This window comes from Heloderma suspectum, chromosome 5 (genome assembly GCF_057233095.1).
Source record: "Heloderma suspectum isolate Gila_16-S chromosome 5, 16-S_ref, whole genome shotgun sequence".
Lineage (NCBI taxonomy): Eukaryota > Metazoa > Chordata > Lepidosauria > Squamata > Helodermatidae > Heloderma > Heloderma suspectum.
In genome coordinates, this window is record NC_139462.1 from 214,680,439 (window position 1) to 214,695,155 (window position 14,717).

General features: G+C 42.5%; 1 protein-coding gene across 2 annotated transcripts in view; it reads right to left on the minus strand.

The window, feature by feature from the left end:
* Nucleotides 1–1,212: 1,212 nt before the first annotated feature.
* The window catches only part of GTPBP4 (GTP binding protein 4), a 28,222-nt gene continuing 14,717 nt past the window's right edge, over nucleotides 1,213–14,717 (minus strand). The window contains exons 1-14 of one of the 2 annotated variants that reach the window (XM_084859241.1): nucleotides 14,417–14,631; nucleotides 14,026–14,126; nucleotides 13,590–13,682; nucleotides 12,180–12,371; nucleotides 12,008–12,073; nucleotides 10,372–10,461; nucleotides 7,148–7,258; nucleotides 6,642–6,719; nucleotides 6,489–6,540; nucleotides 5,763–5,863; nucleotides 5,173–5,370; nucleotides 4,126–4,191; nucleotides 3,048–3,191; nucleotides 1,213–1,444 (exon numbers count right to left, since the gene is read on the minus strand). In XM_084859241.1, the coding sequence (XP_084715367.1) occupies nucleotides 1,292–1,444; nucleotides 3,048–3,191; nucleotides 4,126–4,191; nucleotides 5,173–5,370; nucleotides 5,763–5,863; nucleotides 6,489–6,540; nucleotides 6,642–6,719; nucleotides 7,148–7,258; nucleotides 10,372–10,461; nucleotides 12,008–12,073; nucleotides 12,180–12,371; nucleotides 13,590–13,682; nucleotides 14,026–14,126; nucleotides 14,417–14,573 (1,602 nt within the window). In that variant the 5' untranslated portion in view covers nucleotides 14,574–14,631 and the 3' untranslated portion in view covers nucleotides 1,213–1,291. Of the gene's footprint in view, nucleotides 1,445–3,047; nucleotides 3,192–4,125; nucleotides 4,192–5,172; nucleotides 5,371–5,762; nucleotides 5,864–6,488; nucleotides 6,541–6,641; nucleotides 6,720–7,147; nucleotides 7,259–10,371; nucleotides 10,462–12,007; nucleotides 12,074–12,179; nucleotides 12,372–13,589; nucleotides 13,683–14,025; nucleotides 14,127–14,416; nucleotides 14,632–14,717 lie in introns of those variants that run through there. The other variant, XM_084859240.1, reaches the window with a different exon arrangement.

Genomic DNA, 14,717 nt, shown 5'->3' on the forward strand with positions numbered 1-14,717 from the left:
AATGCTGACAGCCAAAAATCCCAACTAATAATGAAAGATATGCAGCTTAGGGAAGAATCCTATGTCCCCTAGACAGTATCTGGGGCACATAGGATTTTTCAGATTCCTGGCTCAGCAACAGGGCTCTCAGCCAGGAAACCACGCTCCCCTCCCAGTTATAGCCCATGTGGAGAGAACCGCATCAGCTGCCTCTCTGCACTTGGTAAAGTGCGGGGGAGGGGAAGAGGACAGGGCAGCTGGCTTATGCCTTTTCCAATGGCCGCCCCAGTGTCCGGGGCGCCCTGGTGGCCTCTTTCAGTCTACTCCAATAGCTAACTCAAGACACAGACAAAAGGATTCTTCTCAAGGCTTTAATCCTTTTACAACTTAATGACTCAGATGCTAATCACCAGCAACTAAGCAAGGAATAGCAGAGTAGCCTATGCTCCAGGTTAGGCAGTTGGTCCCTGTTTCAAGGAGAATCACAGGAAGACCCTGAACTTATGGGCTAGGGAGAGTTCCTCCCTCTTTCCCTTGGGTCCTCGGGACGTGACCGTTGCTTGCACGCCAAACGAGCGCTATGCCTCCTTTCTGCGCCCTCCAGCTGTCAGTGCTGTTGGCGTCGAGCATCCAGCAAGCCCCCCTTCCAGCGCTCTCTCACTGCCAGGGCCACTATCTATCTCAGAAATGCTGGCAGGAGGAAACTCTGCCAGCTGCTGTGCCTGTGAGAGATGAGTGCGCTCCTCTCCCACGTATTGCTGTTCCTCCTCAGAATCAGAACTGCTCTGGGGTTCTATCGGCTCAGTTTCCACCCTGACACCCGGCCACCTTCCCTCCCCAAAGCCTCCACCAGACAGGCAAAATCACCTATCTAGTTACAATGCAGCATGGGAGGTGCCTCTCTGCATAAGATACTCATAAGCCTCTGAGTTTGGGGGCTTACAAGTACCCAGGGCACAATTCACAGGATTGTCTCCTTAGATACCTAATTTTGAAGAGCAAATGCTTCCTATCTCCCATAACAAATATAGTTAAAATAAGAGTTTGGATATCAGAATACCTGCTGCCAAGCCTCAAAACATCCAATATAGAGCATAGGGTAAACCTGCAGTTTGAGATCTGCTACTTGTTTTAGTTTACATGCCATGGGGAGGGAGGAATAAATGAATGCCTGGGTTATGTTACTCATATTCCTCCATGTGGAATTAAAAAATGAAAATTCTCCACAACCTGTTTCTTACATAGTTTTTTTTTTTTTTAATTTGCATTAGTAAAAGGCATTGCCATTTCTTTATTGTCCTCTTAGAGCCATTCATCTTCGCTGGGTTGTACCAGATTTTCTTTTGCCAGAAAACAGATGTTTGGGCTTAAGGTCAAAGACATGCCTATCTCCCTCACCTTTCTTGCCCAACCGATTCATTTTCCTCTGAGCTTTCTTCATCATGGTTTTAGTTTTCTTCACCATCTATGCAAATAAAAATGCAGAAAAGTGAAATAGCGTTTCTCAGCTTGAGGCACATCTCCTACACTATTATGAACTAAACTGCATTATCATATTTGCCAACATTTGTGGATTTCCATGTCACAAATGTGAAGAGACATACACTGTAGAAATGATTTCCAGTGCATTCTACAAGAAGCAATAGGACAATTATCCAATTTTAAAATAAAGCGACTGAGGGCGAAAATCATGTGGCCGCTAGTCAGCAGCTAGATGGCCGTATGATAGGTCGGTTTCCGGGAACAGACCTCCACCCACTTCCGTGTCGCATCAGCAGCAAGGAATGGCCCCGTGCTCCGCACTTGGAAGAGCAGTGCAGGGCAGCAAAAATGGGGCATTCCTGGGGGTGTGCCTAGGCAGGGAAGTCAGAAATGCTGGTACGACACATCCTACGTGTCGTCCGGCTGCTGCTTCCCACACTCTGAGGTCCCACAACTAGGCAGCCAAAATCGGCTATCTAGCCGTGAAAGCCAGGCAGGGGGAGTGAGGAGGAGATCCATGCCTCATCACTCCTCTCACCCTGCACTAGATAGGTGGTCACCCCCAGGCTCGGAGGCAACCATCGACCTGGATAGGATTGCTCCCTGAGGGTATCAATCCTTGCAGAACCTAAACAAGTACATAAGCAACACAGCAATACAATTAGAAGAGTCCTGAAGCCAAATATGTTGGTTATTTCAAGCCAGTATGTGAAACTCAGCCCCCTTTCTGGCCATGTCTACCTCCTTTCATGGGCCTTTCTCCCTGCCCTGCTTCTCTGACATTAATAGTGCAATCCTATGTATTTCTACTCAGAAGAACATCCTATTAAGTTCAGTGTGACTTACTCCCAAGTTAAGGTTGTGTAGGCACCGCAACCAAAGCAGTGACAAGCTTCACCGTTACCATCACGTCTGTTAATGCATGACAATACTGATTATGAACTGTACAAAAAATTATTTTTCTTTCCCAAGAGAGTCTATCAGGAAATGAATTCCAGATGCACTGAAGAAATTAACTGAAGGTACAGTACTACATACACAGGGAGAAGTTTTAAAAAAACTTTCATTTTCTCTAGCTATGTTTTTAGTAATGATTATTAGGACCAAAGGGATACTTTAGAATGGGTGGGCAACTTGTGGCCCTCCAGATGTTTTGGCCTACTTCTCCCATGATCTCTCACCACTGACTATGCTGTCTACAGCTGATGGGAGTTGTACACCAAAACATTGGGAGGGCTAGAAAATTGCAAAAAGCAATGGCTATTTTAATGTTGCATGGATACTACATTCCACATCTTTGCCACAAATTAAAAAATCAGCTTCGTAAACTCACTTCAAAACACCCTGCAACAACAAATCGTAATCTCTGTTAAATTATAGTAACACAAAATGCATATCTGGAATTACAGATTATAAAAGTGTCAATAACTTTAGGGCACAATCCTATGTACTTTTAGACAGAAAAAAGTCCTACAACTCCCAGCATGTCCCAGCCAGCATGGCTGGCAGGAGCATGCTGGGAGTTGTAGGACTTTTTTCCTGTCTAAAAGTGCATAGGATTGCGCCCTTAATAAAGTGAGACAGACCTTAACATCTCGAAGACCAGATACATCACGGGGCGTACGAGAGGAGCTACGACTTCGTGCCACAGATGTGGGTGGTACAGATTCTTCTCGTTTACGTTTGCGGGTGACACTCCGGGATTGTCTTGTCTGGACTACATAATGTGCCTGAAAATTCACAGATCAAGAAGAACCCAATCAGAAGCCACCTTCTAAATTGATCAGATACCGTGTTAGGGCACAGTATTCTTCTTTTAAACAGAAACTGTGCTTAATTCAGCTAAGAACTTATAATAACAACTTTGCCATGTCTACGACAAAAGAAAATTCAACTGAACATAAAAAGAGTGCTGCTGGAGCAGCAGAAAGGTCTATCTGTTTCTGCAGCAGCCAGCCAGATGCCCATCAGAAACCCACAATCAGTTCTTGAAGGCAATAGCTCTCTCCTAATGTTGTTTCCCAGCGACTTGTATTCACAAGTAGGCATGGTGTCTTTGATCCTGGAGGTAATTTATAGCCATAAGAATATAAGAGCAGCCATGCTGGATCAGACCAAGGCTCCATCTAGTCCAGCATACTGTTCACAGAATGGCCAACCGGCTGCCTATGAGAAACGCACAAGTAGGACAGGAAGGAGTACAGTGGCACCCTCATGGTCATGTTCCCCAGCAATCATGACTGGCACCCACTGATAACTTTATCCTCCATGAATTTGTCAAATCCCCCTTTAAAGTCATCTTAAAGAAGTAAATTCCAGAGTTTAACTTTTGCCTGTCCATATTTTGTCCGTCCATAATTAGCTTGTATTGGGTGACCCCACATTCTAGTTCTGCGAGAGAAAGAAAAACTTCTCTGTCCACTTTCTCCACACCATACATAATTTTATACACTTCTATCATGTCCCCCTCCCTTAGTTGCCTTTTTTTTTTTTTTTACTAAGTCCCAATTATTCTCCTTTTTATCCAGTATTAATCCATTCCCTTAACACAGCCCCATTTCCTCCTACAGAAAAAGGAGGTAAAACAAATGACATTTTCAAATAAAAGTATTGCCTACAGAAACCAATACCAAAAATAGCAGTAAGCAAAAAAGCCCATCTTACATCATTTTTGCCAGTCATGTCAAGCCCAAGATCAGTCATCTCCTTCTCAATTGTCTTCCGTTGAACCTAAAGCCGCAATGAACAAGTTATTATCCCAATGATCAATACAATTTTATTTTTCTAGCAATGGCACCAAAGAACCTAAAAAGGAATCCAATGCAGTCTCTTCTAACACTAGAAGACAAAGCATGCAGCACAGGAAAGTAAATGAGAAAGCAGGAACTTAAACAGTCTGCCATTCCCTACTCCCTCCCTCTAAATGCCTGAATACGGCTAGAGTGTGCATCGAAAATGTGCCTGCTCCTCCCGCAATATGCAATAGCTCAACATTTATATAGTGCTTTAAGTGTTCAAAGAACTTCATATACACAGTCTTCTGCAAGTACAAAACTAACACAACAGAAAGCAAACTGGGCTAGAACCTTCTCCCCTGATGTGCTAAGGTTTGTTCTAATTGCAGGGAGGTTTTAAATGTGGGAATGGATTAAAAAATGGCATCCCACCCACAGTCTGAAATGGGGAGGGAGTGTTGCTCAAGTGGCAGAGCACATGTTTTGCGTGTAGTGGCAGGCTCAGTCTCTGGCATCTCCAGCTTGAGCTGGTAATGGCTCCTGTCTGAAACCCTGGAGAGCTGCTGCCAGTCAGCGTACACAATACCGAGCGAGGTGGGCCAATGGTCCGACTCGGTAGAAGCCAGCCTTTTATGTTCCAGTTCACTCTACCGCTTCATCCTGCTGTCTGGGACAGACAAGGCCGCAGACTTGAACCGTATGTTTTAAGACAAGCCATTAAGAGAAGATACTTTAAAGAAGACCCCCATTCTTTCTTTCCGGACCACTGCTTATAGGCTTATTACGATATCACCTGCCTTTGTCATTATTTCACTCTCTTCAGTCTAACAGGGACTTCATGCCAACTTTGATTTTTCTTTTTCTTAAAGCAATGCAGCGAGTGGGAGAGTTGGCAGCACATAATCCTTTAAGTGTACATAATCCTTTAAATGCAGTCATGTCCCAACACATTCTCAACAATGTGTTTTACACTTGCCTTTCTGGCAGTTCTGGGCATCTTGGGCCCCTGTGTGTCTTTCTCTTTGGATTCCAGGATCTTCAGTTTCTTTTTCTCTCGAATCTGTTGTGCTAATTGCCTGATTCCCATCATTTCCTCATCTTCACTTTCTGAATCGCTGTCATATTCTCCAGCTGCTTGCCTTAGTGCCTCTTCCTCCTCCAGCTGTTCCAGTTTCTTTAAAAAGAAATCGAACACGATGCATTAGAAACTTCTTTATACAATGTGCATTCTTTCAGAACCACAGCCCTTCAGACAGCTCATGCTCAACTCTTGATTTCCATACTGAAGTCTTCACTTTTTGAGCCAAGGTAAATGGCAGAAACAGAATTCCCACTCTTTAAGAAAGAAAGGAATGATATTGTTTTAACCAAACAACTAACTATCTCTCTGTTTCTTTAGTAATAAATACAGTTGTAAGTACTTCTGTTCTCGACAGAAAGCAAATAAGGAATGTGTAGCTTCATATATAGAAATTCTGTATATTCTATACAGGAATATTGCTATTGTTGCAACAGGAATCCACAAATTTTCTGAATGAAGTATAAGGTCAATGGAGTAACACTTACCTTCATGATATCTGGGTCGATATAATCAGCTATGTTATGACCTTCCCAGATCTCTGGTATTTTATCATATTTTTCAGATGGATTCATTAGATCCCAGTATTCTAGAGTGAGGAAAACAAAATGCAGAAACACTATTAATTTGTGCAGCTCAAAAGCCCCATTATTTTATATAGCTAGCAGCCAGATGGATGGGAGAAAACATTTACATCCTCTATGGTAGTAAGTTACATGCTGGCAGGTGGTCTCTGAGTTGCTACACCTGTTTAGGTTGGCAGCCTTCTTTGAACCCTAGGGTGCATTAAAATATTAGAGAACGGATTTAAGATGATCCTCACGCCAAAAGGCTCTGTCTAAAAAGGCAATGGAAACAGAGCTCTCCGTCAATTTTATAAACCTAACGACAATGAACAGGAAGAGTGCCTTTATATGTCAGCATAAATTCCAATTACACACAGTACGATTACTGGTTAAAAATTGGAGGGGAAAGCTAATATTTTCCAATATGAGAGCAAGGTTAGAAAGACAGAAATTGTGATGTTTACCACATTGCAATTTTCTGCTTCAACTCTTTGCAAAACAGAACACACTAACAATGCAATCCAATACATTTCTACTCAGAAGTAATCCCACCGATTTCAATGGGACTTGCTCTCAGTTAAGTGTGTATAGGATTGCAATCCAAATCCAGTTACAGTTCTAAACATTAAGATTACTGTTGACACTTACTCTTAAGATCCAACACATAGTCATCTCCCATTTCCATTTCCAGATCTTTCTCCTGCAAAGAAGTGCACATTATTAATAAGGCCCCTTTTTATAAGCGTTCACAAAAACATTGTTATTCCTCCGAGAAAGTGAAATATTTCAAAAACCACTTACCAGTTTCTTTTTAGGCATGTCAACTTCCATACGTTTCTTGCGCAGCAAGGCACCCTCAGGAATAAATGGTGGCCTTTCCTAAGATTAAAGAATGAAACCAAAATGAGCTTATTAACATGCTGGATTTTGGTTGCCACAATAAACCATTTTTTTCTTACCAAGGAACACTGGTCACAAGCTGGCAAATAATAGTTTCATTTGTCAGCTTGCAAAATCGAGAGAGAGAGAGACAGACAAACAGACAATGTGTTTTGTAAATATATACTATATGCCCACACCTCTGAAACAACTGATATGCAGGTGATGCGATGTGCATGATACAGCACTCCAGAACAGATGACCACCAGTAGTGCATCCAGTTTATACATTTATAGATTTTAAAATGTAAAAATTTAAACATGTCTCCCTCTCCCACCCCCACTAAACAGATTTTAAAATGTAAAACATTTTGGTATAAAACTTCTGAAACAGAAAAAAACAAGGTATAATGGGACACACACACAAACCTTGTTGTCTCTTTTGGTTGGAATAGCTAAATGTAGCCTGTTCAGTACATCATTCACCTTGTTCCCTTTCATTTTGGTGTCGACACGATGGGCCAGCAATCTGTCACAGGCCTGAAAAGTATTCATTCAAAAGACATCCTGATAAAGCAGATGAACAAAGGTCATGTGCAGCCATAATGGCTCCCAATTTCTTAACTAGCCTGGGAAAGTCTGGGTCCCACAGGCTCATGAATTCCCTCCCCATCCTGCACGAACTCTCCCTGCCCTTTCCCGCACTAACCATGGTACAGTTACAATGTCTGCATCAAGATTAAAGCTAGTTGTAGTCACCAGAACAGCTTCGAACTCTTGTTCCAAACTCTGATTTAAAGTTTAGCATGGGTAACATTAGCATTGGTGCAGATATAACGCTACATCATGATTATCACTGAAGGAGGGGAAATTTGCATAGGTTAAAGGAAGAGAAAGCATGTTGAGCCTAGCGGTGTTCCTAACTGTGGTCAAGAGATCAGGAAACATTACATCTGCACCAGGCCAATTTTTAATTTCAAATGCATTGCCGGGGTGGGGTGGAGGTTGTGTAAGTATAAAAAGAGAGGGAAGGTTATTTTCTCCCAGAAGTATTTGGACTTAAAATATGCTTCAGAGAAAGCAAACAATATCCCCAATTCATTCTCATACACATAACAAGAATTTAATCTCTCAGACCTCTTGGGTTGGATCCAGATTTAGTCTAGCTTAGAGAAGGCCCTCTGAGATCAATGGGAAGTTAGTCATTGCACTGAGCAAAGGGCTGGATGTGCCCAATCTTGTCTTATCTTGGAAGCTAAGCAGGGTCAGCCCTGGTTTGTATTTGGATGGGAGACCGCCTGGGAATCAGGATTACTGCACTGAGCAAGGGGTTGGACTCGATGGACTTGTAGGCCCCTTCCAACCCTATGATTCTATGATTTGTGGCAAGCTAAAAATTGCCTCCAAATGAGCAGGTGGGGAAAAATGGGCTCTTTTTCCACCCAGGATGTCACTTTGCCTCAAGCAATTTACAATGAGATGACTGGCAGAGGTACCTACAAAACACGCGTAAGCCAATAACCCGCCTAATGGCAGATGTTTATCAGATTTATACTGCATGATTGCCAGAATCCATACTTCATTTCAGATATATCCTTTTTTGACTGAGGAACCACAAACTGAGTTTGGGAAAGAGCTTTGGCACATGCCAAAGTAAAGGTCAGACTGAGTATGATACCTTTGTCTAAGACCAAAGGTATCATACTCCCAAGTATTGTTCCTCCCACTGTTCCTCCCAAGACTTCCTCTCCTTGTTCACTCTCCTTGTAAACTGACATTACCCCCTCCCTGTTTGTTTTCTCCTTGACTCCTCTTTACTGCCCCACCCCCCACCCCTTCAGTCTGCTGCCAAAGCAGGTTGCTTCTCTCTTTACAACATTACAGAAATGTTCTTTATTCCCACCACAAAAGCCCCAATTCATTCTCTGGTCATTTCTCACCTTGACTACTGCGAACTTCTTCTCTCTGGTCTTCTACTATCTCACCTTCATCCATTCAGCATTCTGCTGCCAAAATTATTCAACTTTCTCCTCACACCCTCTTTAAATCCCTACACTGGGCTTCCTGCCCAATCCCAAATCCTGCAAAAGATCTTTGTCCTTTTCTTCAAAATCCTCCATGGCCTTGCCCCCAGTTTACTCTCTGCTCTTATATTCCAGCACATCCATGCCTGTGACGTTCACCTGTCCAGCTCCACCACCCTCGGCCATCCAGAGGTCTCCTGCTTCCTGAAATGCCTCTCCCCTTATTCCTTGACTGCCCCTTCTGCCTGGAACTGCCTCCCAAACACCCCCATGCAGCCACTTCTCTTATTTCCTTCAAGTCCTTCCTCAAAAACCCCGCTTTTCCCAGAAAGCCTTTGGAACGGCCCCTAATCTCACTAACCCACTATAAGGGCATATACCTCTCCTGTTTACTCCTGCTTCCATTCCACGCTTTCTTCTGCTGTTTCCCTGTGGCTGTTTTAGACTGTAATAGGGAACTGTAAAACCTGTTCTTTGTAAAGCACCATGTACATAGATGGTGCTATATAAACAAATATTAAAATGGAAGACACTATTGTGTGAGGATACCAACTCCCCCTGTTCAAGACAACATTTGACCAAACAAGAACCTTGTTGAGGGCTCCAGACAGTATGGATCAGGAGCCTTGCAGTTCTAGTCAGGCCTCGTGGGGAAAAATATGCCTTTTTCCTCCCCCTTCACACAACCTTCCCCTGCTATGCTATATGGCATTAGGGGACTCCCAGCCTGGAACCTGAGCACTTTCTAGCTATGTAACAGGGGACTCTGGGGAGTGGGAAAGGTAAAAGGTATCATTTTCTCTTTCCTTCTTCCTGAAATATCTCAGCCTCAGAGCACATATCTCTCCAATTCCTCCAGGATAATCACCATAAACTGTCAGGGCTTGAGCAGACCAATACTACCCATTTCCTTCCCTCTACTCACAACTGACATCCTACAATTCCATGTCTGACGAGCTCTCAGCTATAGACTTAAATGGTAGACTCAGTCTGGCCAGCTTCTAATTCCTTGAAACCAAATTTTCTTTCGCTATATACTCAACTGCTGTCTCACAGGTGTTTGCCAAGCCATTTGGGGTTTTTATTTAAGTTTCTTTTAGTTTATCCACTTATACAGTTCTGAAGACCGAGGAGTACCTAGGGAAACCACTCCCTTATTTTGGGGTGGCCTCATTTCTTCCAAACTGATATAGCAAACTTCGGTGGACAAGTGCCTAAGAAGCAATGATTCAATGTGGAAAACCTATAGTTAATGTTACTTTTGTTTACAATTGTTCAAGCAGACCTTACGCTTACCCACAGCAAACAGACTCATAAAGAACAATGGGTTCTTCAAAAGAACCATGAGTAGAAGGAAAATAGTTGTTAGTGCTATGCCACAAACATTTGCACAAGAAATTGTGCAAGAATTCATGCAGGTGTCTAATAGGCACATTCTGTGATTGCATAAAGAGATCATCATCTTTGGATTTAGTTTCACTTTCATCACACAGTATTCTAACACAGGGTACAAGCCCTTCCATAAGTGGAAGATATTTTGTACATGCAGAAAAGGTCACCACTGGATCCAACCCAATAGTTATGTCTAGAATACAAGTTCAAAATAAACACACACACATACACACTCACTTCTGTTTTAACTTGAATCACTCCTTCTTCCGTTAGGGTGCTTGTCTCTATTACAGGAAGTCCATCTGCTTCTAAATCAGTGAACATTTTCTAAAACATGATGGAGACACATTAATCAAGTACTTGTCATTTTGGCAAAACTAAACCTTTAAATGAAACAAAAAATCCTTTTGTCATTTATTTCAAAGGAATCAGAACACAAAAACTTCATAAAAAGATACTAAGACAACACTAGAACATTTAACAACCATCATGAAATAAACTACACACATATAGACCAGCCCAAAATTTGCATATACTGTAATGTATATGCTAGAGTTCTATTACACATATATTATACACATTTCACCGATTCACAAGTTTATCAATTAAATTAGAGCACTTCCACAACAAATAAAGATGAAATATGGCACACAGTCCAAATAGAGCCTTGAAGTGTGTTATTTTATTCCATATTTTTCTGAAAATATAGAATATTAATCTTATTGTATACCATATAGTGAAAGTGTAACTATAAGGAAACAAGCTCTCACCAGAAGCAAAGACGAGAAGTGAAGATGTTGCAAGTAAGGATATACCTGTAGTTAAGGGTAGGAGATGTGGAAGTTCACTTGAGCCATGTCTAGATTGCAGTAGCAGCTGGGAATTATTGGAGCCACAGCTGTGCCTCCAATAGATAAGGCGATCAGTCAAAGAAGGATATATCCATTCTTACAGAATGAAAGCAGTACTAGCTTTTAATATACATTTATCTAAATCAGGGGTGTTGATCCTCTTTCAGCCTGAGGGTTGAATTCAATTTTGGAAAAGTTCTCAGGGGCTGCATCCCAGTGGTGGGTGGGACCAAAGGCAAAAGGGGGCAGGGCCAAAATACCAGAAATACCAGAATATTTTAGCTAAAGGAGCAATTCTGTGGCTACTAGACACTGTCCAAAGGGCCATAGGATTTGTCGGTTTCTGGGAACCAAGCTCAGAGCCCTGGCTCCGAGCTCCATTCCCAGAAACTGCACTCCCTGCCCCCTTACAGCCGGCGCAGTTCTCTCTGCTCCAGTTATGTCTCCACTCTCAGAAATGGAGCGTGGAGAAGGGGGATAGGGGGGAGGGAGGCGAGGAGACTGTGGAGGCCACCTTACGCAGCTTCCTATGTGCTGTGCAGCCTCCTTCCCTCCCCCTTTAAGAAGCTGCGGCTAGACCGCCAAAATCAGCTGTCTAGCCACAATGCAGGGACTCAGAGCACGGAGTCAAGGATCGCCTCCATGCTATGGCCACCCCGCAGTGGATACTCAGCAGCCTCTAATTTTAAGGGCTGCTGACTATCTCAGTGGGATTGTGCCTTTAAAGCTCTTAGTGTCAGTAACTAAGTCTTAGGAGAGGCAGTTCAACCTTTTAGAATGGGGAAAAAGCTGCGCAAAAGCCAGGAAACCACTGAACAATCAGCAGTCACGGGAAAGCGGGTGTGGCCATCTGGGGAACCCTGGAGGGCCAGACTAGGGCCTCAGGTTGAACACCCTTGATACAGATATATAGTTACATACACACACTTATATATATGTATGTATGTGTGCGTGTGCATGCGTGCACGTGCAGCTGTGTGTGTCTGCGTGTGTGTTGGTAATTACATGTGAAAGCATCCTACCTGGTTTTCCTCAGAAAGTTCAGAAATCCTCTTCACATCACATTTATTTGCTACAATTATTAGAGGCTAAAGGTGGAGAGAGAAAGAAAAACCACACATTGAATTAAATCTCCAGCTTAGATTTTATAATGAACAAAACTGACTCAGCTGAAGTGATAAAATCTCAGTCCACCTTGTTAGCAAACAGTGGCTTAATATTCCCGAAAAGTTCAAGCTGCTCTTCCAGGCTGTGCCCACACTGTTCAGATATATCCATGACATAGAGCACAGCTGCACGAAGGTGGGCAAGAGCTGTTATTGCCTGCATCTCAATGGTGTTTCTCTCTTCCAGGGGATGGTCCAAAATACCAGGAGTATCTACTACCTAGAATGAAGACAGAGAGAAATAAAGCCTTTGATCTCACATGCATTGACAAATAGCAAGCTAGACGTGGGGATGGACTGAAAGATAAATAGCCTGACTTAAGGAATTGCTACAAATGAAGGAGGGACATTTACAGTGGGTTTTATAACTCAAACACTATTATCCTTTCCTCCTAAACTGGTAAAAAATGGGGAGGGATGCTAGAATGAAATTACATAGAATGACCATGCTCAGAATACACACGATTGAGTTCTTGCTCCTACAACCAGAGAGTGTAGTGTCAATGGCTGCAATTCTGTGCACACCTACCTGTGAATACGTCCCTCTGAACTCAGTAGGACTTACTTCTGAATAAACAAGCATAGTTTGGGGCTATAAGACCAGCTGTAATCGATGTACACTTTCACTTGGACAAATGGAAGCTGGTAAACTGACCTGTATGGCTCTCCAGAGCCTACTCAACTATTCCTCTGGGTTACTATGCTCAACTGTATTTAACTCGCAAATATGGAAAGGTCTATTTTATCGGTTTGGTTTAGGATTTAATGCCATTTGGTAGAGCCAATGGCAGATGAAGGACATGTGAATCTACAGAAGACAAAGCTATGTAATTAAGCGGCTATGCTAATAACAGGATGGGTGGGAGAGTCAACACCCCTCCAAGGCCTAAAAGCTCAAAACAGCCACCCATTTCCAATATTGGCATACAGGGGTTTAATTATTTCTCCATAACCCTCAAGCCTAGAAACCTCACATCCACCCACACATCTAGACTCCCTGTCTGGTGCAGTCGTTTGAGTGGCTGACATCCAGGACCATCACGTGATCCAGTCAGCTGATCTACAGAGATACCAAGTGGGTAGATTTTGGGTCTAAGCAGTGGTGGGACTGGACATGCAATGTAAGGAGGAGAAATCCCTGTATGAAAGCTGCACTGGGACAGAGGTTCCAATTCTGGCTACTGGGCTTTGGAAGGTTACAGCTAGGAGGAAGCAGCAAATACTGTTAAGTCAGCTGCCATTCCAAAATGCTGTACTACATAGCTCCTTACAAAGGTAAGGTTTACAAGCATGGTGATCTCCAGGGCAAATTACAGCTCCAATTGCTAGTTTAGTGAGGTTTTAAAGAACTCTAGACAGCAAAATACAATTCACAGTATCACCTTGAAGGGCTAAGATTCTTCCCGGTTAAGTGCTTCAGCTAAGGGATAGGCCTTACCTGCCAACGCAAATACTTGTAATCCATGTGCCCCACAAATAGAGATTTTGTGGTAAAGGCATACGGCTGCACTTCTACATCGGCTCTTGTCACCTTAAAAACAAAAAGTCTCAAAGTTGCACTGTCTCTTCATTTATAAGGGAAATCCTTTTTCATTAACATAGAACGGCTATTACAACCATACCAGACAACTTACATGAGAAATGTTTCTAAGCCAGTGTGGCATGATTAAAAACACAGCTATTTCATTGGTGGGAAGTGAGGGGTGAGGGTGAGAAATCTCACCTGTAGCGTCAGTCATAACAAATCTAAAAGGTGCAATCCTATGCATGTTTAGACAGAAAAAAGTCCTAGAGCTCCCAGCATGCCCCAGCCAAATGCTTATGATTGCCCCAGAGTTTTCTTTGGTTCAGAAGTAATACATAAATCCACAAACCTTATTTATAAAGCTGGATTTCCCCACATTTGGGTATCCACACAATAAGAGCGTCCGTGTGTTAGGATCAATAGATGGCAATCGAGACAAATGTTGGCGTACTGGGGAGAGACAATTAAGGTAAGATTTACTGATTTTTCTTTCTTGAAAAAGTGTAAGTATAGAGAGATGTGGCATGAAAGAGATCTTTGATTAAAGATATTAGGAAAGCTAACTTGAAATACTACAAAATCTGTATTCTAAAATAATTGTTATATGGCATATCAATTGATTCCCAGGGATTCTGGGAGTGTTTCGCTGGAACATAAATGGATGAAGCCAAACATCTGGGACCATAATCTGGCACAATCAACACATTTAAGTCCACTGATTTCAGTGGGCTCAGCCATGCCTCGCTCTGTGTTCAGTTGTGCCCTAAACGTATAGCAACTTGGTGAACCGTCACTATCCAGCTCCCAGTATTCCAGCCAAAGGCGACTCTTCTCATCCACAACTGTCACTATATGGAAAAAAGAGAAACCTGATTTAAGAATGCATCGTGAAAGCATTCAAAAAGGGTTCCCCCACTCTATCTTTTCTGTTTTATTGTATCATTTCATTAATGCTTATTTTTTCAATGATTTTGTGTAAACCAATTTGCACAATCCACTTGAGGAACAGTATATAAATACCTTACATAAATAAATATCCCG